Source organism: Myotis daubentonii, chromosome 7, assembly GCF_963259705.1.
Source record: "Myotis daubentonii chromosome 7, mMyoDau2.1, whole genome shotgun sequence".
Classification (NCBI taxonomy): domain Eukaryota; kingdom Metazoa; phylum Chordata; class Mammalia; order Chiroptera; family Vespertilionidae; genus Myotis; species Myotis daubentonii.
In genome coordinates, this window is record NC_081846.1 from 14,675,758 (window position 1) to 14,701,049 (window position 25,292).

Sequence of the window (25,292 nt, forward strand, 5' to 3'; positions counted from 1 at the left end):
AAGGCCTCTTCCTTTAGTACCCTGTTAAAATTTTAGTGAGGCCGAAACCGGTTTGGCTCAGTGGATAGAGCGTCGGCCTGCGGACTAAAAGGTCCCAGGTTCGATTCCGGTCAAGGGCATGTACCTGGGTTGCGGGCATATCCCCAGTAGGAGATGTGCAGGAGGCAGCTGATCGATGTTTCTCTCTCATTGATGTTTCTAACTCTCTATCTCTCTCCCTTCCTCTCTGTAAAAAATCAATAATAAAAAAAAAAATTTTAGTGAGGCACTGGTTCAGACACAAGCCTCTTCGTGGAGCTATCAACTGTTTGGAGTGCATAGCACGTGCTGGAGAATGGCAGGAGCGGTGCTTCCATGTAGAGAGCTAGGTAATACAGGAAGGGGAGCATCAGGGCTGGAAGAGGGGGGGAGTTCTTTTTAGACACATTAAGCTAGATGTACCTGTGAGACAGCAGGTGGCAGTGTCTGGTGATCATTGGAATATATGGAATTAGAGCATGAATCTGAGCTATAGGTAGGGAATCAAGAGTAACTGTCCAAATGCAGAGAAAGCATTAGCAGACAGAGTATTGTTCAAAAAGGTAAATGTGGGAACAGTGTTCTGCAGACATGGGATGGGATGGACTTCACTGATAGAAGAGTTAGCTTCAGTGAGAAGGGAAATGTCACTTCCACTGACACAGGAGGGCAAGTGGTGTGAATGAATGAATAATGGCACTTCCAAGTCTGCCAGTAAAGATGACAGGAAGTTGAGAGAATGCCAGTGTTGTATAAGTGCCTCTGATACTTTCTATAAAGTAGAATTGAACCTTGCAAGGAGATTCGTTCTTAGAGTGCTGAGTTTTGGGGAATAAGTGCAGAATTTCACTAAGAACATATGTTCAATAACCATTTGTTTTTGAAAACACAGTGGAGTTTGGAGAACATTGACAAATCTGAGCTGTCAATCTGATAACTTTCAGACAGTAAATATACTCTTCTTTTTTTATTATTGATTTTTTTAAATATATTTTATTGATTTTTTTTAGAGAAAGGAAGGGAGAGAGATAGAGAGTCAGAAACATCGATGAGAGAGAAACATCGATCAGCTGCCTCCTGCACATCTCCTACTGGGGATGTGCCCGCAACCCAGGTACATGCCCTTGACCGGAATCGAACCTGGGACCCTTCAGTCTGCAGGCCGACGCTCTATCCACTGAGCCAAACCGGTTTCGGCTATTATTGATTTTTTACAGAGAGGAATGGAGAGGGATAGAGAGTTAGAAACATCGATGGGAGAGAAACATCGATCAGCTGCCTCTTGCACACCTCCTATTGGGGATGTGCCTGCAACCAAGGTACATGCCCTTGACCGGAATCGAACCTGGGACCTTCCAGTCTGCAGGCCGACGCTCTATCCACTGAGAACATACTCTCTAAAATTGGACTTTTTTCTTTTTGTCAAATAGCATAGTATATACTCTTCTGCAAAGCAACCTTTGAGGTAACAACAAATCACAGCTTACCTCTATAATCTTTACTCAGCCGTTAACTTCTCTGAGTTCTTTGTAGAATAGACATTTAATGCATGTAAAAGAAATCTCACAAGCTACCTGGCAGGTTTAGGAGTACCAGGGATACAGAGGCTGGCAGCTCTGTTACCACCTAGAATCCAACAGAATTGACACTAAGTTTCAGATTATGTAAGACAGAGATGAATTTCATAAAAGGATCATGGAGATGTGAGCATTGGGGGGATATGAGAAGGACTGTCCTTTGTATGCATGTGTGTTCCTTATAAAAGGCACTAAAACGGGAAGACCTGACAGCTGTACAGTCCAGTCTTAAGCACACCTGCTTGTACTGCCTGTCCTGCTGCACCACACAGCAGCCACTGGGAGGCTCCATTGACCCAGTTTTTATTTTCAGCCTGTATTACAAAAGGACTAGTTTCTGTGAAAAGAAGATCGAAATGTGCTCAGTATTATTAGGAATTTACATGTTCAAGTATTTTGAAAATCACCATATAACTACCAGCAGGTATGAAATAATGTATGTGGTAGGCACTCCAGTATTTATTGAGCAACTTGAATCTACACTGGGCCTATATATGCAGTCCTTTTCAAGTGGAGAGGTGATATACAATGCATTTCTTTAGGAGGACCTTTGCTAAGATGTACATTCATTCCTGTGACCAAAAATTGAGCTGGAAATTTACATGGGCAAAGTAGGCAACAGAAGTATCTGATTTGCAACTGTGACGTGGCTTCTGGCTTTGGCTGGCCAAGCAGGTTCTGTAGAACCTAAGAATAAAAGACATGTTAAAAAATAGATGAAATCTGTCATTCCTAAGAGTTGTTATCACAGCACTTACACTGATCTGGAATCAAAGACAGTGCTCTACTTTTGCAGGTTTACTTAGAAAGACTTTTAACTTATGCCGAGATCGACATTTGTCCTACGAACTGGAAGAGAATTGTTTTGGGAGCCGTTCTTCTTGCCTCCAAGGTTTGGGATGACCAGGCTGTATGGAATGTGGACTACTGCCAGATCCTCAAGGACATTACCGTTGAGGACATGTGAGTTTGTAAGGTTTTGGTGAATTTTCTAACCAGTTTCCAGTACCTCATTTGTTCCCATAAAGTTTATATGTTAAGAAATATTTGTAAAGGTTACTTTGTGCAGAGAACTGAAAGAGGCTTTAAAATTATATACTTCTTTCTGTTTATACATCTGGTATAATCAACACTAATAAAAGAGAAAAATGGTAATTGGCGTACGAGCTACCCTTTTCATTGGCTAATCAGGGCTATATGCAAATTAACTGCCAACTAAGATTGGCAGTTAACTGCCAACAAGATGGCGGTTAATTTGCATATGTAGGCAGAATGCAGGGAGGCGAAAGGGAAAGCAGGAAGAAGCCCCCTGCTACTGACAGTGATCGGAAACCCAGCGGGGAGCTAAGAGCTGGGGGGCAGGGCAAAGGCGGCCCTGGGGCCGCCTTTGCCCTGCCCCCCAGCCATGATCGGAGAATCAGGTGCCTTTTCCGCCCTGGCCAGTGATAGCAGGAAGTAGGGATGGAGCCAGCGATGGGAGCTGGGCACGGTCGAAGCTGGCAGTCCCAGGAGCTAGGGGTCCCTTGCCTGGGCCTAAAGTGAAGCCCACGATCGCGGGGCCGCTGCAGCTGTGGGTCCCCGCTGCCCGGGCCGGACGCCTCAGCCAGAGGCGTCCTGCAGGGGCAGGGGCGGAGCCCGCACCATCGCGGAGGCCCCCCGCTGCCACTGCAGGTCCCTGCTGCCCGGGCCGGACGCCTAGGCCAGAGGCGTCAGGCCTGGGCAAGGGGCCGATCCTGCGATTGGAGGGTGATGGGGGTCAACGCCTGAGGGCTCCCAGTATGTGAGAGGGGGCAGGGTGGGCTGAGGGACACTCCCCCCCCTCCCCACACCCAGTGCACGAATTTCGTGCACCGGGCCCCTAGTAATTCATATTCCTCATTCATTAGGTCTTGATGTGTTATTGTAATCCTAACTAATAAAGAGGGAATATGCTAATTGAGTGTCATGCCCTCAAAGGTGGTGACGCCCACAGCCAATAAGGAAGGAATATGCAAATTGGCTGTCACGCCCTCAAAGATGGTGGTGCCCAGTCCCATTGGGGTGGCAGGTGCATGGCAAGGCCAGGCCCGCTTGCCTCCGGAGTCCCCTAGTCCCCTCAGCCCCCCCAGCCGCCCAGGGCCACCCGAGGCTCAGGTAACCAGGGCTGGCTGAGGCTTGCGCTGCTGGCAGTAGCAGCAGCAGAGGTGTGATGGGGGCATCGCCTTCACCTGATCGCCGGGTCGCCTCCTGCCCCTGAGGGCTCCCAGACTGTGAGAGGGGTCAGGCCGGGCTGAGGGACACCCCCCTCCAGTGCATGAATTTTCATGCAGCAGGTCTCTAGTGTTATATACATATATATATATAGCTAATATGCAAAGTGTCCCTCGGGAGTTCAACCTGGAGACTGGGAGTTCAATCGCTCACTATGATGTGCACTGACCACCAGGGGGCGGCATGGAACGAAGGGAGGCCTGGCCAGCCCTGATCGCTGACCAGGCCTAGAGACCCTACCTGTGCACAAATTTCGTTCACCGGGCCTCTACTCTAGTCTGTTTGATAATTATGTCTCTGATGGTTTTTGACAAACATTTTACAAGCTCACTACACGAACAACAGTAGAGTAAATATCTCTGTGACTTTCTTAAAGCCATCTATTAGATCCAGTCCATTTTTAAGGGGCATCTAACCCTTGAAATAAATGCTTGGCCACTGTTAATGTCTTAGGGCCTCTAGACTATTGAGAGGTTATAGCTTAAACTTGAGTCACGCATTGTATATTTGCTTTAACTGGTCTTTCCCTCCTTTTTATCTGAAGTTCAGTTGTTAAACCAGGATGGAAAATTAGCTGCATATAAAGGCTTCATCCCTGTGCTCTTGCCTGCCCTTTTAAGAGGATTGCAAGTGTTTAAAAATAGGTCTGATGAGTTAGGAAACTCCTACCTCTCAGTCAGTTGGCAAAGCATCACTGGGCACCACTTAGTGCCCATGCCATTTGAGTTTCCTGTGGCACTCAGCAACCACAGCGGTGCATTGTGGGGGCTGTAGGTAACCATGAGGGTGTGCTCTTTGGAGATGGCATGCTAGCATGAGAGTGAAACACTAAACTTAACATGGGCATCTGATCTGGCCACATTGAAGGGCCCTGAGGTTGGTGGGCAGGATGAGCCAAAAGGTATTTCCAGCAGACTCTCCAACTGCCCACCTGACAGTGAAAATGTCTTTCTTTGTCGGTGGCATTTAGGAAAATGTGAAAGAATTCCTCTTGATAATAATTGAACAGCATAAGAAGAGCAGGCAGAGGCAAGAGTTTGTTTGTGTTGCTTTTGCTCATTACTCCAGATAAGACTCATTCAGAATCACCAGAGTTCGTATTTACAACTGAAGTGAGGATACTTGTGACCAAGAGAAGGGACCCCAGCGATTGTCAGTATCTGCAAAGTGGCTTTTGGGGCAAATGTCCACTTTGATAATAGTATACACTGAGTAGTTTTGGTGATATTGCTGGTAGCCTTCTTAGCAAACAGTGTGATAGCAAATAATGAATTTGAAACAAATGGAAGTACTTTAAGGAGTTGCAGAAGCTAAAGTGATTTTGATCACCATTGTCATGGGTCTTCAAACTGGTCCCCTGAAGGATGGAGAATTTGTGATCATTAACACTAGCCCTGCCATGGTGATAGCTGAACTTTTCTCAAAACCTGCACCTCAACTGGCTGGGGCTCTGGCTCTAGTTACAACATCAGAACACACAAGGAAATGTGTGGGTTTTCATAGACATGAGCCCCAGAGGCAATGGTGGCAATGTCTAGCTACCCGATGACTAGTAGTAAACAAATGCTTTTTGTATATGAACAGAAACACCAGGAGCTATGTTTATAATAGGCTGCTTTTGTTTTTGATCTTTGAAAATGGAAGGCATTACAACAGTGTTTAGTATACACTGGTTTCATCCCCCTGCTGTTGACTACTATTTGTAATGATCTCATTTTGAGTCCAAATTGAAAAATTGTGTCTGCTTTTTCTTAAACTTTCCAACATCTATGTGTCTTTTTTTGAACATATTTCCCTTCAAAAGAATAAGTTAAATTGAGCAGCTGCTATTCAGAAAATTTGCTGTGCCTGTAAATAGTATGCTATTCAACCATCTAGCCATTGAAAAAACAACAACAAAAAACAACAGACTATGCATATTCTGTAGGCATAATGCTTTCCTTCCATCATTAAACCTCTATTAATAGACATGTTAATCCTATGAAGTACTGTATTTCTACACAATTACAATGTATTAGTGGAGAAAACATAAAAGGGATACTGAAGTGCATTTATTCCTGTAGTAAATTAAGTCCCAATTATCTGATTATCAAAACATTATCTGATTTACATTTCTATAGGCTTATGGCTATATGAATAGGAAATTAATTTTGGAATTAGGTTCAGTCAGGTTAAAAGTTCACCAAATGAGAAAACCTCATCTCTGCTCATATTCTGACTGCTCTCCATGCAGAACATCAAGCCTTTGTTGACCCGTCCAATGGATAAACTATTAAAGCTTTAAAAAAATGAATATATTAAAAAATTAAGTGTCTCATGTTTGTTTAGGTATTATTTCTATATAATTAATTCTATCAAGGGATTTCTGTAGTAGTAGTATGATTTACTCTAATTTTATATTTAAACACTTGGCAGGTGATGGCAGTGTGGTCACATAGCACAGCACTCTCCCAACTTGCCTTCCACACTTGATTGAGCTCACCCCTTGTGGCTATGTTTCCATCTGTCTGTCAAGGGGGGTGGATGCTGAGCACCTCAGGTCAATGCTGTGCATTCCCAACATGGGAGAAACAGGTTGGAGTTTGAGTCGATTGCTCTATCAGAAGTCATATCGTAGAGTGGGTTTAGTCCAGCCAAGACATCTGTCTGCAATCTTTCTGCCATCTAGTTATTTTATTTTTTATTTAATATATTTTATTGATTTTCTACAGAGAGGAAGGGAGAGGGACAGAGAGTTAGAAACATCTGTCAGCTGCCTCCTGCACACTCCCCACTGGGTATGTGCCCGCAACCAAGGCAAATGCCCTTGACCGGAATCGAACCCGGGACCCTTGAGTCCGCAGGCCGACGCTCTATCCACCGAGCCAAACCGGTCAGGGCTCTGCCATCCAGTTTAAAAAGTGCATCCTGACCTGTCATAGTGACAGTTGCTCACCCCATAAGATGAAGGTGAACAAAAACTTGCATTATGCCCTCTGACATTAGCCCCATGCACTGGGGTAGGGGGAGGCTTTCCTATCGAATGTGGCTTATTTATTTATTTATTTGAGATGAATTCTTGCTGCTTCAAGAGTTTTCCCCCTCAGGGATAATAGCAGTGGCTCTCGATGCATCCATTTGTTGCCGTGGTGATGTGCCCACTCCTTTTGTTGGCGCCTCTCTACTTCAATAAGTCCCTTCCTGTTATCGGCCTGGTGAAAATGTCTGCAAGTTCTTCAGAGCTAATAAACAGCATACATCATTCCTTTCATCTGAGCACTATAGTGGGGCCTGGTGAGTGAGCGAGGAGCAGGAAGCGTACAGCTGCACTAATGGAACTCTGAAGAATGAGCCCCGAGTCAGCAGCACAAGTGCACAGAGGGCCGTCACCTCTCCCCCCTTGTCCCGAACCCAGAATGCTGGGATGCAGGAAGGACCACAAGTAGCTGTACCTTGTTTGAACATTAGTGTATTCATACAGCCGGGTAGCCTTGTTTCAAAACAAAATTTAGAGCCATCCCAGTGGCTCATAATGATATTTTTGAAGATAGTAGTCCAATTGACTAAAATTGTCCTGTGTTGGTTTTGTCTCCTCCTCCCCAGGAATGAGATGGAAAGGCATTTTTTAGAGCTACTTCAGTTTAATATTAATGTTCCTGCCAGTGTTTATGCCAAATACTACTTTGACCTTCGCTCCTTAGCTGATGACAACGACCTGCCTTTTGTATTTGCTCCTCTTAGCAGAGAAAGAGCCCAGAATCTAGAGGTAAGGCTGTGGAATCACTAAATGGGGCTTCTGTCAGTTGCCAAAGCTATCTGTGGATAAATCATATTAAGCAGTGATTAGGAAAATGAAAAGCTTTTTTAGATTAAAAAATTGAAGAGTTTATAACCCTTTCACATCATGTGTCTTATGGTTTCTACAAGGATCCCACATTAAAAAAAAATTATAGATCTCTTCTGCAACCATATTTCAGAATGTTTTAAATCAAATTTAATCTGTTAATGGTTTTCCATTTGAATCTCTACCCTTCCTTTATACCATACATGAATAATTTCTTACAACTGTATCACTAATCGTATCTACATACAAAATCTACTTACCACTCTTAATTCAGTTTGCAAATTCATGTCTTTTCTATATATATCATGGTTCAGTCCCATGAGTTTATTAGTACTAGTGGCTAACCTGGGAGACATATACTTACAATGTATAATGTGTGTTTCAAATATTAGGTGTAGAAAATACATGGGTTTTTAATGGGTATGGTAAAGTACATGGTTGCAAAGTAATATTTATGGCTTATGACTTTTGGTGAGTATACAACAAAATTATTCACAACTGAAATGGACTCTTTTAAAATGGACACTTTCTGTGGTACCTGGAAGATACTTTAGAAAAAGACGTTTTTCTACCATAATTAATGTGCAAGTGACATAGTTCCTTATGGTGCTTCAGTCATTAGACCTTCCCTACCTTCCCATAAAGTACAGCACACTCTTACCTCATTAAAGTTTGCTTAGAGTACATTATAACTAATGAAGATTGGATAGAAATTGAATAGCTGAGTAAGTACCGATTTGCCCAAGTGTATGCTCTTTATGTTTAAGGAACAAGTGTACAGGCAATAGATGATATTGCTGTTAGGAGCCTATTACATTCTTGACTTCTTTGAGAACCCAATTTTTAAATAATTCTAAGTTCCCCTTTGCTCTAGCAATCTAATCATAGCCCCTAAAGGACTTACCACCTCAGCGAATTAGCAGGAAGTACATCCCCAGTACCTGGCAGTGCAGACCTCAGCTGCCCAAAGCAGCAGTAACTATGAACTATAGAAAGGAGTGTGAATGTGTGGCTTATCAGTGATGCTTTTTGTGAAGGTTGGAACCCTTGTTTTTTGTTTGTTTTTTTAACTGTACCTGTGTTCTATTTGATTGCCTTTCCTAGGCTATTTCCAGATTGTGCGAAGACAAAGACCTGTGCAGAGCTGCTCTGAGAAGGTCTCTTAGTGCTGATAATTTTATTGGTGTTCAGCGCTCTAAAGCCATCCTCTCTTAAGGGAGAAGGGAGGGGTGGTAATGTCGTGAGCCCCTCCCTCATCTACAAGGACTGGAGAAATAGCACCTCTCCTGCTCAAAAACCAGCAAAGTTAGTATTTTCACCTAAGACAGACGTCAAGCTGAGGAGACTCGTGGGCAGCAAGGACTATGCTCACAGAAAGAATGGGACCTTGTCAATGCATCACACTCTGTCCTTTAGTTACAAAAAACACTCAAAAGCTAAAGCTCCCGACCCACACAGATATTTGCTTACAATGTAGGCTGATAGCTGTGAACTCTATGTGAAGTTTTTTTTTTTTTAATTCATGTTTAAATTTTGAGGCTTGAAAGGCACTAACTATATAACTTATATGTCTTTCCTACTTTTCTGAATCGCCCCCTCCAAAAAAGGAATAAACCTTCCCAATATTGCTACATATTCCTTTACAATCAATGCAGTATTACCATTAAAACATGGGACGCCTAACAACTCACAAAGCCACTTAGGAACAGACTGTAGCATTGTTAGGTATTAAAGGATTCTTCATATTACATGGTGGAAGTTGCTAGTCATTATTGGCAAACAGTTTAAATCAGAAAGCTGCTGAATAACACTTCTCATTCAAATTCTTTGCAAGTAGTACTTATTAATACAGTAGCATGTTTGGGATAAGAGAAAGTGTCAGTATTGATTATCTACTTAGAATGGGTCCATGCTGCATATCTTAAGAACTATAATGGGATTTTAAAACAACTATAATGATTCTTCTCATTTTCTGATGATTTTGTTAAATAAATGTATCAAAAGATACTTTCATAATTCCAACCAACGTGGTGGTCCAGTGATAATAAGCAGATAATGAAATAGGTGTTCCCCAAGTGCATTTCTAAGCGTAGATAATAGTGTGCTTGGACCCTCCAGGGCACTCCTATGGAAGTATAAATGCTACAGACTTTAATTTGAAAGTTTAAATTTCTCATTTAGTTTTTTGGGTTTTTTCACCAATAAGTTTATTGTCATTTTTATATAAAAAAAATATAGGAAGCAGGAAGACAAGAATTGTTAGAGCTATTCCATAAAATCAGCAGAGGTGTATATTCTGTATTTCTGCTCTACCCTCCTTAATACCCATTTTCAAAATTCCCATAAAACTGCCAGAGCTGCAGATTAAATGTCCACATAGTAGACAGAGGGGAAAAAATAGACAAAAGGATTTCTACAATATCCTGCTTATTTAGTTTAGCGAATTGTGAAATGACAAAAGATTGGCTGAAACCAAAAAGTTTATTTAAATTTTAATTTTTTGGTTCAGCTTATCTTTGCCATTTTTAAGAGGGGATTGAAACCAAAAATTAAAAGCTTAATATTTAAAATATACAAAACTAAGTTTAAGAGACATTTAAACTTTCAAATGTGTTGGAGGCTGTAGCATTTATACTACCAGTACCACCGCTTAAAACTGCACTAACACTGTAGGAGATACCTTGTGTCTTCATAGGAATGCCCTCCTCTTTAAAAGAAATCTTTGCAGATCTGTGCTATATACATGCTTTGATCACCAAAATTGTTTTGTTTCCCTAAATTCTGGTAAAGGAAGATTATGAGGAGCAGTGTTATTCAGATGTAATAAATTGAAAGGAATTGGACCCTAAAAGTAGTGTTATGAAAACAGGTGAATGAACCAGCTTTCCTATCCTACATATTGACTTGGTTGTAGGTGTCCCATGTAAGTCTTGCTATTTAAGAGGAAGCATATACAAATATTAGGAACTCTTACCTCAGGCTTTAAAGGGCAGGGAGTTAAGTAATCAATCTTTTAGGAGATTGGTAAAATGTCGCCTAAACTTGAAATACTTTTAAAGATTAATGTTCTCAACTATTTAAAATATTTCTCTTACCTTCTCAAATGTATCCCTAGAAATTTTGCCTATAAACAAAGCATTTCTAGGCCAAGGAATACTTTCAGTATAGCAAGGCTTCACATTATATTGAGGGCTGCAGGTTCCATCACTTAAAAGGATAGAAACAAAAAAATAATGGTATATAAAATATTACAATCTACCACCTCAAAAAAACATTGTTAATGGAGTTCTGAGCTTGGAGATTCAAGTATTGATTGTAATTTTTATTTTGAAAAGAATGCTACAACTTCTGTGGTTTTTTTCTCATGTTTATATTAAAAGAAAAGCTAATAAACCCTATTTTAATTAAAACATGGCTAGTATGTTTGTAACACTTCTCCCTGTGCACATAGCATTATGTCTCTGCCTAACCTACATGTTTCCCATCAGCTTTGATAGTGAGGCCTTAAAGCATTTTTAAACAGACCATAGATGGTTCGACCCTTGCCTCTAAGATGTAGTCATTTATTTGTCTTTTGCTCTTTTCAACCTAAAGATAATTTATTACACTTAACATCACTGGCATGGTGCATTAGATGACATCTGTGAATAATTCATTATTGTGTTAATACTTGGAAGGTAAAATGAGGTAAACACCCCAGAGAGAAAGGAATTATAGGATGGTTTCCTATCAGCAATTTCATACGGTTCATCCTAAAACAACTTAAGGCCCAATGTTTCTGTTTAAAGAGAAATTTCTTCTATGCTGGACCAGATTCCAGATTATTTACTCTTATTATATCCCATAAGCCCAGCAGCACTGAATCCTGGTTTTATGACAGCTCATGGTTCATTTCTTGGTTGAGTTTTCCTATGTCTATAAATACACTACTCCTTGATTTAAAAAAAAAAAATAAAAAATGCTGAAGCCAGTATTTACCAGAAAAGAAATCACTCTGTATTCGGGCAATGCAGTGATTTTGGAAACGTTTAGTTATGGCATGTAAGTTAGCTAAAATCTTTCATCACCCAAGACTTCTCCCTGACCACATCTAAAATGACTAGCCTGTTCCCTCTCCCAGAAGCTGCATTCTCGAGTACAGAGCTACTTGGAAAAGCACTTGACAGCCGGTAGAGAAATCTCCAGGTAAGTGTTCATTTCAGTGCAGAATCTGCAGATTATACTAGTGTCTATCAACAAGCTAGGGATTAGATTACCCACAGTCTTCACTTAGCCCACTCACTGACCTGAGCAGCCTGACACCATGCCCGCAAGCAACACGAAGCCTGTTCCCCCAAGCAGAGGCGCAGGCTGCTTGGTTTCTGAGGCTCTTCACTATTTTAAACTATTTTAAACGGGGCTGTCAGATGAGAGGCCATGTCATGTGAAATAAATTCTAAGAAAACCAGTTTGTGGTTTAGGATCTCTAGGGTGCAGAAAGAACTAGGAAAGTGAAATAGTTTAGAAATTAAGAGGAATCCAGAATCAAATAAAAAAAAGGTTAATATTTTTAAAAGGAACAAGTTTGGTGATTATTGTAACTTGTAAAGGGAGCTAAGTAATTTGGTTAGAGAAATTCTGTGATAGCATCAGAAGTTACCAATAGTATTTTATTTCAAGACCTCAAATGATTCCGCTAGCATTTTCTTGAAACATTATCTCCTCACTTCTACTAATCTTTACTTTTCGGCCCCAACAGTGGCCCCTTTACCGCCTCACTGGAACAGACTCCCATGTTCTGTCCCCTCCCACTGCAGGTGAGGGCTCACCCTCAACCAGATCCTCTCAGCCTTTATTCTCTGACCTTCTGCTAATGTCCACTGGGCAGCACTTGATGTTGGTTACTACTGTGACCCTTTTCCAAAGCCTTATCACCAGAGTCCAGCAAATACAAGTTTCATATGGCTCACAGGTTATCTTGCCCCTTGTAATCCTCTTTAATCCCCTATTTGAGTCTTCCTGTGTCCCCCAAAGCAGCTGTTCCCAATTTACTGCACTTGCTGACTCCCCTGAGCTACCCACAACCCTAGATGTATCTCCTCAGTCTAGGCCACATCCCCACATTCCAAATTCCAAAACTCATTTCCTGTGGCATTAGGAATAGAAGTCTCGCTTCTTAAAGTGACCCCCTCATCTAACCGAGGGGATTCCATCCCAATTCTAAAATCAACACCTATATCCACACCCCGCACCAACTTATCTTCTGCCTCAAAACTGCATTCAGCCCGGCTGCCGCGGTTCAGTGGTTGAGCATTGACCTGTGAATCAGGAGGTCACAGTTTGATTCCCGACCAGGGCACATGCCCGGGTTGCAGGCTCGATCCCCAGTAGGGGGCGTGCAGGAGGTAGCCGATAAATGATTCTCATCATTGATGTTTCTATCTGTCCCTCTCCCTTCCTCTCTGAAATAAAAAACACTGCATTCATCTCCTCAATGTTGGGATAGGGCAATTTGACTTTGCTTAGTCCTTTACATCTAGCGTTTCTCAAGATGTCCCCAGACCACCTCTCATCAACTGCAAGTGCCTGTGAAAGTTTCTCTAAATGGAATGTAGAATCCTGGATTGGATCCTGAATCTGATTAAGAATGGTGGTGGAAATTCTGGTGAAATCCAAATGAAGTCTGGAGAGTAATGAACCAATGTTGACTTGTTAGTTTAGACAAATGTACTATACTATGTTAACATTAGGGGGAAACGGTATATAGGAACTCTGAATCATCTTTGCAACTATTTTGTAAACCTAAAGAAAATAAGCAAGCAGCAGTTTCTTGGGCCCCAGATCCACCAAATCTCAATTCCCAAAGCTGAAGCCAAGGAATCTAAATTTTCAGTAGTCCCAAATGATTCTTACACAGACTCAAATTTGGAAATCGAGTGTTTCAATTGCCTTTCCATTCCTTGACCTTGCCTTACCTGATTTAATCCTTTAGATCCTCTAAATCCCAAGATAGGAGTATATTGTTACCCTCCTGCAGATGAGAAAACTGAAGTACTAACAGGTTAAAATGTCCAGGATCACACAGCCCTTAAATGGTGGGACTGGGATTCGATTCCCTAGTCAGTCTAGTTCCCAACTCTATGCACACAAACATGCTGCTGCCTCTCAATCATGTTTCCACTCAGGACAAACAGAAAAGCTCTGTAATTAAATCACTAAAGGAAGCATTATTACCAGTAATGCACTGGGCCCACCTATTTCTCCAGCGTCTAAGTCCCAACAGTCCCTTTGCTCCAGCTTGCGACTGCCCTTTCCTCCCTTTCCATCGGCGGAGGGGATGAGCAATGAGAAAGCACTGGGAAGAGGTGCCAACTGGAGAGTCCTGTACAAGCAGGTACAGATGCTCTTCCGTTAGGATCCAGCTCAACACTGTATCCTCTCTTCTCCCAACTGCCCTAACTTACGAACGAACCAATCTGATCATGTTCCCAGCACTCACTCTGACTTTGAGTTATATATACTCATATTGGACTTACCTCCCCTAAACATTATAAGCTCCTAATTACCTATCTTCTCCCATACTCAGGCACTGCTGGAGAACAGACATACCAGGCATTCACATGAGGTAGATTGGTAGCTAATCTGTACCTTGCCAAAATAGCAAGTAAGAAAATCTGACAACAGTATCTCAGGTTTACAAAGCATCTGCCCAGATTATCAGGAAGGTGCCAACTCTAAACTCTTATCTGGATTTCCTGACTTGTATTTATGGCTTAATATCAAGTTTTGATTCTAACTGGTGAATGATGGAATAGTTTGGGGAGTTCCTGCTCCCCAACCAGACCCATAGAACAGCACAAACATCTACTCAGATAGGTTTTGGTATAGAGCAGCAATTTTCAACTGGTGAACCATAAGAATTGTTAAAGCACTTAATACCTGACTATGTAATAAGGGGCACTGACCTCTTTTCTCTTAGACTGTCAGATAAAAAAATGACAACAGCCAATTCAATTGCTGTCTGGTGTCAATACCCTCTCTGGAACCATAAATATATAGGTCATATAATAGAGTTGCAACTTATTGGTCAAATTGAATAATAAGGTTGCATTTGATTGGTTAATTCTTGGTACCAGAAATTCTTATATACAAGGATAGGCATCTGATTTTTTTAAAAGTCAACTTTGGAGCAAAAAGGGTAGATAATTATTATTATGTTTGGTAAATTAATCAAGGTTATATCTATTTTTTGTCAGATTGGCAAAATACATATTTTTGGTATGCCAAAAATTTGAGTAATTTATGTGTGCCATGAGATAAAAAATCGCTGGTATACAGTATAGATGGAGGGTTGATAGAACAGTCTCAGGCAATGTCTGCTCTTCCATGTATTTCCCTTCATTTCTTCAAGTGAGTCATGAAATAATAACAGGATCAGCAGGAGAAACCCATGAAATATATTCAAGTAAAACAAGTTTCCATTAGTTCTGTTTCTGGTGATTGGAATTTGCTTGATTTTCTTATTAATAAAAACATTACCATTTATATTTTAAGTACATCTAAGAAATCTGATTATGAAGTTGGAATCCATGTATCTCCTCAGATATTCTTAGAAAGCAGTGTGTCTCCATAGAAGCATGAGGAGAAAAAGACTTGTACAGCATCTCATTTTCTTTACCATTGCTTTAATGCACTTTAAAATTTATCTACATTAGTTGGGAACAAAGAAACAAAAATAGACATTTCTTTGTTTTTCATAAATAACTACTCTCCATATTTGATAAAAATCTCAAAGCATTATTTTACCTTCCCACAAATATAATACACACAAAATTTTTCTGAAATAATAAGGTCAGCAAATTATCATGAGACTAACATAACCACATACACAGCTGTTCTATTGACTTCCAGGATCAAAACAAAACAAAAAAAAAGAACTCAAGATGCTCTGGGTTTCCATTTGTTAATGCTATGGTCTCAATTATAATTATCTGCCAGTAATAACTTATAGATTCAAGTTGATTGTCTACAAACAAAATATCGCTGGCTCTGATTCATGAGTTCTGGAGATGTCTTTGTGAAGCTACTGCATGGGGTAGGCACTATACATATATGGAAATCATAAAAAGTATGAAATGCCCTTTAAATGCCCTGGACTCGAACTACTGACTCGGTATGTGCCTCATTTGGCTCAGTAATTAATTCACCTGCACCAAACCCGTATCAAAAGTCACTAAATCTCTCATATATATATATATATGTATATATATATATATATATATATATGTAATATATATTATGTATATACACACCCATATCACATACATACTATACATACAGTTTATAACAACATGAAGCAATATTGTCATAAAATGATGTACCCAGGCATTACCCTGGCTGAAATCAATCCTGTAATTGTCATCAAGCTGCTAGAAGGTTTTCGAGTTCTGAGTCAGGTTACTTAGCGACTTGCCTACCCCTCACCCTGCTTTAATGTCTTCGTAGCTTTTTCTTTCAGAACCACCCTCCCCAACTCAGGCATTTCTTTCCCAAGATCACTTGATTAGACTTTGGAGGCAAGAAAGGACATGCAGAGGGAGCAGGCAAATCTCAGCTACACTACCTCACACCTGCCTAGATTTGTGATGTGCTCTGTCCTGTCTGCCACATTCGGTGTTAGAAAGCAGTTATTCAAAGCTTTGTCCCTTCTACCCCCCTTGGCTTTTCTGTAGAGCACAAAAGTGAAAGAAGCCTCTTTAGCAGGGGTAGCAGTTCATTAAAATATACAACTACATTTCCTAGCTCTGGGGGTCCCATTCTGTTCTTGACAGTGCAGGTCACGGATGCTGTTATTAAGGTTCGGTGTGGGATCCATGAGGCTTGCTCCTGGCGGCCGGTGTCAGGATTAGTGCAGCCCTGGCCCAGGAGGAAACAGCCTAATGAATACCAGTTTGGAAACAGTGCCGTCGGCACATTATTTAAGCTTGTACATGCGCACAATTACACACAACACACTTGCACAGGCCCGTCATTAGAAGTGGTCAGGTGAAAATATGACAAAAGGTTTGCAAGGATAAACCAATAAGGCACCAAGAGAAATTATTTGTCGATTTAAACAACTTCAAAATGTGAGGAGGGAAAGAATATAAATTAAGGTCATGACAACTGATTCACTGAGAGGTCACATAAGTTCCTCTGGACAACGTTCTAAATCTTCACCCCCCTAACCTAGAAGTATGACATTGCTTAAAACTGAACTGTTAAAGGAACAGCCCCAAGGCTGCACATGTGCGGCCAAAAGAAGTCCCCAGTCCTCTCCAATTTCACAAAGCTGGCTGGGAAGAAATTGCTAAACCACCCCACGACCTTTCATTTTATCACTGTTCTCATGAGTATGAATTGTTTGCATAATAAAAATGCAAATGGGGGGGGGGATAATGTGCCGGTTGGAAATAGGCAATGACCATAAATAGCTCAGCTGCTCTCCCCTGGGTAGGGGTGGTAGATACTAGTGAGATTTCAGGGAAGCAGGTGGGCTTTATCCTGGAGGGAAAGGAGGAGAGCGAGGCTGAAAACAGACTGAAAACCAAAAGGCAGCTCTGAAAGTAGACCCCAGAAAGCATTACCTGTATTGCCTTTCCTGGGCCTAGTATGCTTTGTGTTAACTGTCTTATTTTTCAAAGTAAATTGGTGGTTCTTTTTAAGTTGGGCATGTTGCCAAAATGAAAAAAAATTTTTCAATGAAGAATTAAATTACTTTCATCCACTCATCCCACAACTTTTAGATACACGGTGCATCATATCTAGATTCCTCCACAAAGAAAAGGGCAGGGGGGGACAATCCAAATTAGGCACAGTGACTGAAGACAACAGAACCATCTGCCCTTTCTGGGAAAATATACTAAGTGTGCGAAGAGGTCAAGGTGCTCAGAAAAGGTCCTCATTTGAAAAACAGGAGAAGAATGGGCTCTCGGGAATTATCTCAAGGTTCTGAGACATGTGAATAAGCAGAGAAATAAGATGTGCAAAAAGTTCTCTAAGCTGTGTGTACTAGGTTTTGTCAAATCCACTGAGAACTGATTCAATTTTGAGTATGTAAGAGCAGTGCATTTTTATAACTGAACAGCTTTTGAGAGTCCTTAAAACCATAATACCAGGCTCCCCACACCCCCAGCAAAGTGTTTAAATTCACTATGGGAACTATTCATTTGTTTACTTAATATCCATGAAGTAGAAACTAAACTGGGCTTCGATCTTACTTTTCCAACTTTGGTATAAATGAAGCATAAATTCCCTAGACGTGTCTCCCTAGGGAGACGTTCTCAAATTTTAATTGCTTTTGCCATTTTAGCTTCCTAAATTTAGTCCCCACTCAACCTTGGTCATTGGTATTTTGCTGGCCAATGTCCCATCACCCTCTTCCCCAGTCACGGCCTCACACTCTTCATGAATGAATGGTTCAACAGATTAGGAAAGTAAACAGAATTTTCTAATAGTAAAGAAATCTGTGTGTATACTCATCATATAGGCTTTCATATATGAATGGTTAAGTTAGGAAAGCAAACAGAATCCTCTTACAGCAAAGTGTATGTATGCGTTCAACTCATCGGCTTTCTCAGAAAAAGGGGGAAAGAAAAATGTACTTGAGGCGGGGCTGGAGAAACAGCTTTCCTCCTGCTACAGCGGTACACCTAATCCAAGTGCGTTAGGGGCCTCAATTGTTTTCAGAGACCTCAGAGAGCAATGTCTTGCCGCTTTTGGAATATCTGGCTGTACACTAATCCAAAACCCAGGGACACTTATTTTCTCTCATGGCGGCCAATGTTTGTTCACAGGTAGCAGCTTCCCTCCCCCAGTTCAAGCACCTGGTTGGAGGGTGGGTGAGGTTTCTAATCACAGCTCTCCGGGAGGAGGCTGAAGAAAAGCAAAAAGACTGTTTAACATGATAAAGGAGGTGGAGTGGGGGTGGAGCAAGTAAATGTTGGAAATTTACTTAATTACTGGAGGTATATTCATTTTAGTCCTTAAACCTACAAACAGCCCCCTTTAGCAACTATCACTAAGTAGTTCCAGAAGGAGTGAGTTTACTTTTACCAAATTATAGCACAAGTTGTTTTGTAAAAAAAAAAAAAAAAAAAAAGATGGGATCACTGAAGCCTATTAAGAACCACCCACTCCTCGGGCACAGAGCTGCCATCTTATCAGTCTAGAATTCAAGCTCAACCGATTTCCATCCGTAGGTCTTCACTACTCCAAATATTTCTGCTGGGCGCTGTGAGGGCTACCTCTAACTTACTCAAACAGCTGGTCCTGCTAAGAATAAGAATGGTTACAAGTACTACAGAAAAAACCCCTGAAGCTCACTAAACAAAGCTAGAATGAAAACAGTCGCTGACACTCCCTAACCTTGCCACTTTGGGGAGGCCCTAACCACATTCTGCCCTCGTTGGCATGACCTGGAGTTTCATAAACAGGGACAAGCAGCTCACCTTAAAACACCTTGGACACTGCCAGCAGGAGGAGGAGAAACAAGCTGAAAAAGCACACCCATCAATTTCTCAGTCATAGTAACCCACACTTCCACTGTTCACATTTGTCAAAAAGACACAAATATAGGAAATATATTTTTCCAATTCAGACCACACAGTTCAAAGAAACCTCAATCAAGTGGAACTTCATGATAATGCCAATGTTAGGATGGTAAAGCCCCCAAAGCAAAGGTAAATTTTGTTGCCAAAATGCAACAAAGTTAAAAATTAAGAAAAAATACATATTAAATTAAAAACAGAGTTCTCTTAAAGAAGGCAGCAAGAAACGCAAGACAGAATACACGTGAGCTGAGCCCCTCTGAGAAGTCCCGGGACAGCTACTCCCTTGAAAGGGCCTTCCCCCTCGCTCCCGCTCGGCCCAGGAGGGGGCGTCAGCACCAGGAAGGTAAACGGAAGTGACCTTGGCAAAGCTTCCAAACAAAACACCCCTCCCCCTCACTCCGGCCGCGGCCTCCTACACGTGCGACAGGGACACCTGCTTGTGGTAGGCGGCTGCGGCGGGGCCCGGCGGCCCGGTCCTGCCCGTGAGCGCGGCGCTGGCCTCGGCATAGTCCCGGGCGGCTGTGGCGCCCCCGCTCTTGTGGCCCCGTCGCCGGCGGCAGCAGCAGCGGCTGGTGAATCGCCGCCACGACTCCACCGTCTTGCTGGACCAAATCCAGACGCCGGAGGTGATGCCCACCACGAGGCACATGAAGTACTTGAGCATGAGCACCCAGTACTCCGGCTTGGCGCGCGGCTGGCCGGTGTCGGGGCCCGGGCAGGCGCAGGTGAGCGCGGCTTCCCAGCTCTCGCGGTAGTGCTGCTCGTACAGGTAACAGGCCACCACGATGCTGGCGGGCACGGTGTAGAGCAGCGTGAAGATGCCAATTCGGATCATGAGCTTCTCCAGCTTGTCCGTCTTCGTGCCGCCCTGCTTGATGACGCTGCGGATGCGGAAGAGCGACACGAAGCCTGCCAGGAGGAAGAGCGTGCCCACCAGCAGGTAGAGCACCAGAGGGCCCAGCACGAAGCCGCGCAGCGAATTCAGGTTCTGGTTGCCCACATAGCAGATGCCGGCCACCGGATCCCCATCCACGGAGCTCAGTGCCAGTGCCGTGATGGACTTGACGCTGGGGATGAGCCACGCGGCCAGGTGGAAGTACTGCGCATAGCCTGCGATGGCCTCGTTGCCCCACTTCATGCCAGCTGCCAAGAACCAGGTGAGCGACAGGATGACCCACCAGATGGAGCTGGCCATGCCGAAGAAGTAGACCAGCAGGAAGACTACCGTGCAGAGCGCAGGGCCCGTGGTCTCGTAGTGAATGTGGCTGTGCTCGCGGCTGCAGGCGACGCTGGCATGGCCCACGACCAGGCGCACCAGGAAGCCCAAAGACACGCACAAGTAGCAAGCGGACAGGAAGATGATGGGGCGCTCAGGGTAGCGGAAGCGTTCCATGTCTATCAGGAAGGTAGCCACGGTGGTGGAGGTGGAGATGAAGCACAGCACGGACCACAGGCCGATCCAGAAGGTGGCGAACGTGCGCTCGTCGGGGCTGAAGGAGGGCTGGTAGCAGGGCACCGCGCAGTTGGGTACCTGGCCTGTCCGCACCTTGTTGTAGAGCGGGTGCGACTCCTTCAGAATGGGCACGAAGGGTTCCCGGCACTTGCACACCGACGGGCCCCCGGCGGCGCACTCACCTCCCGAGGAGGGTGCCCCCGGCGGGCCTGGGAGGGTGGGCTTGGCCGGGAAGAGCCTAGGAGGCACCGTGGTGGCCTCGCTGCGATTGTAATCCATGCACAGGACCTCGGCGTCGCGCCCCAGCACGGGGAGGCGGTCGCAGCTCATGCGCTCGGGCCACGCGAAGCCATACTGGCGCATGAGGGGCGAGCAGCCGGCCTTGGCGCGCTCGCACACGGAGCGGCAGGGCGGCAGGGGCTTGTGATAGTCCGGCAGGCAGATGGGCGTGTACATGGAGCACAGGAAGAAGAGCAGGTCCGGAGAGCAGTGGATCTCCACCAGCGGCCAGAATTGGTGCACCTCCAGGCCCGCCTCCTCCTGGGTGTCGTGGTTGAACTGGTTGGGCATGTGCGTCAGGTTGTAGCCGATGCCGCGGCACATGGGCACCGTGATTTTCTGGCACACCGGGGCCTTCGAGGCGGCCACCGCTCGGCCTGCCAGCTGCGCCAGCAGCAGCAGCAGCAGCGAGGGCGGCGCAGAAGGGTCAGGCCGAGCCATAGCCCCCTCCCTCCCCGTCGCCTCGCTCAGCCCGCGCGGGGCCGACGCAGGCCGGGGAAGCCGGGACCGGGCTTCCCTCTCCGCCGACGTGTGTGTGGCGCCGGGGCTGGCAACCTGTTGGCTCTTTCTCTCTTCAAGAAATCCGCCCCAAGACAAACTGTTTCGGGAAGGCGCTGTCTCCCTCCGTGCTTAGCTCCTTCTCCGGACAGGGTTTGGGAGGGGCGGTTAGGGCTCCGATTCCAGGGAAAGTACTCTTGAAAAAAGAAGAAAAATCGCAACCACTCCCAGTTAGAGGGGAGTCAACGGCTCAGTCCCCGCAAGCGGTCTCCAAATCTCTAGATTAAACTCTCCCTTCCACCTCCTGAAACCGAACTGCTGACGCCCCACCCCGCCTCCCTTTCCACGGGGCCCTGCAGGCTGGAGCCCGGGGTCAGAGCGACCAGCCCCTCCAGAAAAGGGCAGAGGGCCGGGGAGAACGGGGAGAAGGGGCAGGCGCGGGCTCTCACCTTCTTTCCGCGGATCCGGAAAGAAGCAGATATTCCACAGCCAGGCTGGGTCCTCCGTCCCTGGGACACTCGGCTCAGAAACGCGATTCAGAGCCAAGCTGGCACCTGGAAAGTTTGGCGACAGGCTGGGTATACGAGGCGGCGGCACATGGCAGCAGGTGGGGGCGTCTCAAAGAGGGGGTCGCCCCCGGAACGCGATCGCCGCAGGCCCGTCACTCGCCCTCTCCTCCTCCGGGGCCCCCCGCATGATCCGGGCGGGGCAGGGCAGGGGCAGGCCGTGCGTTCCGCCGGGGTCCCGGAGCCGCACGAAGGGCGAACGCGCCTGCAGCACCTAGGCGAGAGGGAGGCGGTGCGGCGGCCGGGAGGACCCGCCGCCTCACGGCACCGCGAACAGTCGGCGCTGGCCCCGCCGGGACTGCATGGTGCGCGCCCGCCGCCGCGTCCCGCCCGCCGCTCGCCTCCTCCCCTGCAGGGGGCTCCTTGCTCCAGCCGACTCCGGGGGGCGGCGGCGGCGCTCCTGGGACGCGCCCGCCTCGGCTCCTCCTCCGCGCACTCGCACCCTTTCGCCCACCTCCGGCCGGCACGGAACGGCGCGCGGCGGCGGCGGCGGCGACTGCGGCGGAGGAGTCACGGCCGCGGGCTGACTTAGCCTCTCCCACTCCGCCCGGTCACCTGCTTCTAATGCCCGCCGGGAGGCCCCGCCCCGGCCCCGCCCCCTCGAGCTGGGGCTCGGTTGGTGGGCTGCCCCGCCACGCTCTCCGCGCGTCCCCGCCCACTGTTCCCCGAGCGTGGCCTCTCCTCCGGCGCCCTGCGGCCCCGCCCCGAGCGGGCAGCCGAGCAACGCGGGCCAATCGCGGTGCGGGGAGCGACAGGGGCGGAGCGAATGCTAATCACGCCTTCTTGAGACGCGGGGCGGGAAACGCTAAGCTCGAAGTTCCTGGGAGTTGTCTGCAGCCGCCCACGGTGCGGGGCTCCCTTTCCTGCAACGTCCTGGCTGCAGAACCTTTGCTCCCAGGGCCCCTACCAGTGCCCCTCTCCGCAGCTAAGCATTCCTACCGAGTCCAGCGCTTGTTTAAAAGAACCGCTCAAAGAGTCACTCTTAACCGTGCACCTGTCTCCCCTCCGTGCTGTCCTCATACCAGGTGAGCTCATGTCCAGAGAAGAGCGAATGCTTGCTGAGCCCCTACTGTGTGCCAGACCGCGCGTTAATCGTTTCCATCTGAATACAAGATCTCAGATCCTTGCAACAATTCTATGCGGCGGGTACTCCTTACAGGTGAGGAAACTTAATCAAGGTATCCGAGCGAATGCTCGTTCCCCAAGGAAACCTCAGCCCCATTTTGTTCCCAGAGCTCTTCCGAGCGCCTGGCACGTGATAGGCGCTCAAATGGCAAACCTGTGTTCGAACCTAGGTAATTGGGCTGCGGCATCCACACTTTTAACCACTCCCCCTGTGGACAATAGGCATCTCCAAGGTTTCAACCTTTACTGGCATTTCCTAACAGAATCATCTGGTTGTGACAAGAAAGTGATTTTTCCCCCCTGTTTTTGCAAGACGCGAGATGTTAATCCTTTATTAGAGGTTTAAAATCCCAGGCAGTTCCCCGCAGAGAGAAGCAACGCAGGCTCCGGGCGCTGTAATGGGCAGGGCGCTGGGCCCCCTGGGGGCTGCAGGCTGCTTAGCTGCCCGCAGCAGCCGCCGAGGGCCGGGGGCGCACGGGGCAGCCGCCGCCCGAGGGAAGACCTGCTGGGCGCTCCCACTGCGGAGACACACAGCGGCGCTCTCCAGATGGGTCTTTATGCTGCCAGTTTTAAATGTCCTAAAAAATGCCTCTTTTTCTACGTGTTCTAATTAGGTGGAAGACTGAGGTGTTTAGCATACTTGAAATTCATTCAGACGCTTACAAAGAGGGCCTGAATTGTTTCCCACTCCCCCACTTCTTCCTCTGGGAAGGTGGTGAAAAAAGGCTGGAGGGCCAGGGAACTTGAAGGACTCAGGACTGGACTGAAGGGGTGAGATAGGCCTGGGTTATTGTTCTTGTGTCCTGGATTCCATTTTGTACAGATTGAGAGATTAAATGGCAGAATAACCCTCTCCCTCCCACTTATCAACAAGGCTTTGTGGGAAACCATGAGGAATATATGTATTCATCCCAGCCTTAGAGTTAAAAGGAATAAATATCAATAGCTTTACAAACATCAAAACCATTAGTAAATTGTTTTCCGTGGACATTACATCTTTCTACAGGTGTTCCTATCTTATCTCTTTTGTTTTTTGGAAATACTTGGCACTCTGGGTGGACACACTTGCCAGGGTTGAAAGTAGTGGGCGTTGAAAAGCCGTGGAATAGCGGTCAAAAAGAAAGGGAAACCCCTCAGTGGAAAGTATGTGCAGACAGTGGACATGCCAGGGAAGGGCTGTCTCTTTCTATGCCCTTTATGCAACGTGTGTCTTGTTGGGGATGGACAAGTGTTGGCTAATAATAAAAATTATTTGAAGTTGGAGAATGTTAATCACTCCCACTGGAATTTAGCCAGAATACTTGTGTTATTTCACACAGTTCCGACTCAAATGATGTTATCTACTGATTTGTAAAACTGTCTCTGCTTAATCAATAATAGTGAAATGTTATTTTTGCTTGGAGGTCTCTAATTATAGTAGTCATAACAGCAGAAAACTTTGCCAAAAGAGACTTATTTTGCATTGCATAGCTTTTTGTACATTTGAATTTTTGCCTTTTTAAATATACTGGTATATTGCTTCAATTTAAAGGCAGTTTAAAATATGCTGACTATTTATCATGTATTTGGCAGGGTAGTAAATAATTCGTTTATGTTAACTAATTTAATCCTTACAACAATCAGATATAACTGGCCCCATAATGACTTGCCTGAAGTTACTTATTCAGTCATTGGAAAGCATAGAAATAAAAAATTTCTCCTGAGTCATAATTTATTATTCAACAAGCTAGATGACACTAAATTATTTTTAAATATATTTTTATTGAGAAGGAGAGAGAGAGAGAGAGAGAGAGAGAGAGAGAGAGAGAGGAACAGCAATGTGAGAGAGATTCATTGATTGGCTGCCTCCTGCACGCCCCACACTGGGGATGCCCTTATCGGGAATTGAACCTTGATCTCCTGGTTCATAGGTCAAAACTCAAACACTGAGACATGCCAGCAGGGCAACACTAAATTATTTTTAAGATGCATTTTTAAGCACCCAGAACATTGCCAAATATTCTAGTCTATTAATTTACTCAGATAGCCTTTCATCTATCCATTCATCCATCATCCAAAAAACACCAATTGCTGAGTTGAAGACGCAACTGCTATCTTAAACATGTTTCTACAAGGCCTAGTTCATGAAATTCA

The 25,292-nt window shown here is 45.1% G+C and overlaps 2 protein-coding genes and 2 long non-coding RNA genes across 5 annotated transcripts in view; 2 read left to right on the forward strand and 2 right to left on the reverse strand.

Moving 5' to 3' along the window:
* Positions 1-11,078, forward strand: part of CCNYL1 (cyclin Y like 1) — a 41,829-nt gene extending 30,751 nt beyond the window's left edge. For both annotated transcript variants that reach the window (XM_059702932.1, XM_059702931.1), the window contains 3 exons: positions 2,392-2,558; positions 7,428-7,590; positions 8,773-11,078. In XM_059702932.1, the coding sequence (XP_059558915.1) occupies positions 2,392-2,558; positions 7,428-7,590; positions 8,773-8,883 (441 nt within the window). In that variant the 3' untranslated portion in view covers positions 8,884-11,078. The remainder of the gene's footprint in view (positions 1-2,391; positions 2,559-7,427; positions 7,591-8,772) is intronic.
* On the reverse strand, positions 258-7,431 carry LOC132238170 (uncharacterized). The gene is made up of 4 exons (XR_009453742.1): positions 6,716-7,431; positions 6,328-6,491; positions 1,207-2,282; positions 258-976 (listed from the first exon to the last, which is right to left on the reverse strand). It is a non-coding gene; the product is annotated as an uncharacterized LOC132238170 (long non-coding RNA).
* On the forward strand, positions 3,455-5,262 carry LOC132238171 (uncharacterized). The gene is made up of 2 exons (XR_009453743.1): positions 3,455-3,551; positions 3,612-5,262. It is a non-coding gene; the product is annotated as an uncharacterized LOC132238171 (long non-coding RNA).
* A 6,686-nt stretch (positions 11,079-17,764) lies between the features above and the next one.
* Positions 17,765-22,583, reverse strand: FZD5 (frizzled class receptor 5). Its single transcript, XM_059702930.1, has 2 exons — positions 21,918-22,583; positions 17,765-21,664 (listed from the first exon to the last, which is right to left on the reverse strand). The coding sequence occupies exon 2, from the start codon at positions 21,409-21,411 to the stop codon at positions 19,651-19,653; it is 1,761 nt and encodes a 586-aa protein (XP_059558913.1). The 5' UTR covers positions 21,412-21,664; positions 21,918-22,583; the 3' UTR covers positions 17,765-19,650.
* Between the last annotated feature and the right edge of the window lie 2,709 nt (positions 22,584-25,292).

Coding starts and splice junctions, on each gene's coding strand:
- FZD5 (XM_059702930.1), bottom strand. CDS start 21,411: ATGGCTCGGCCTGACCCTTCTGCGCCGCCCTCGCTGCTGCTGCTGCTG.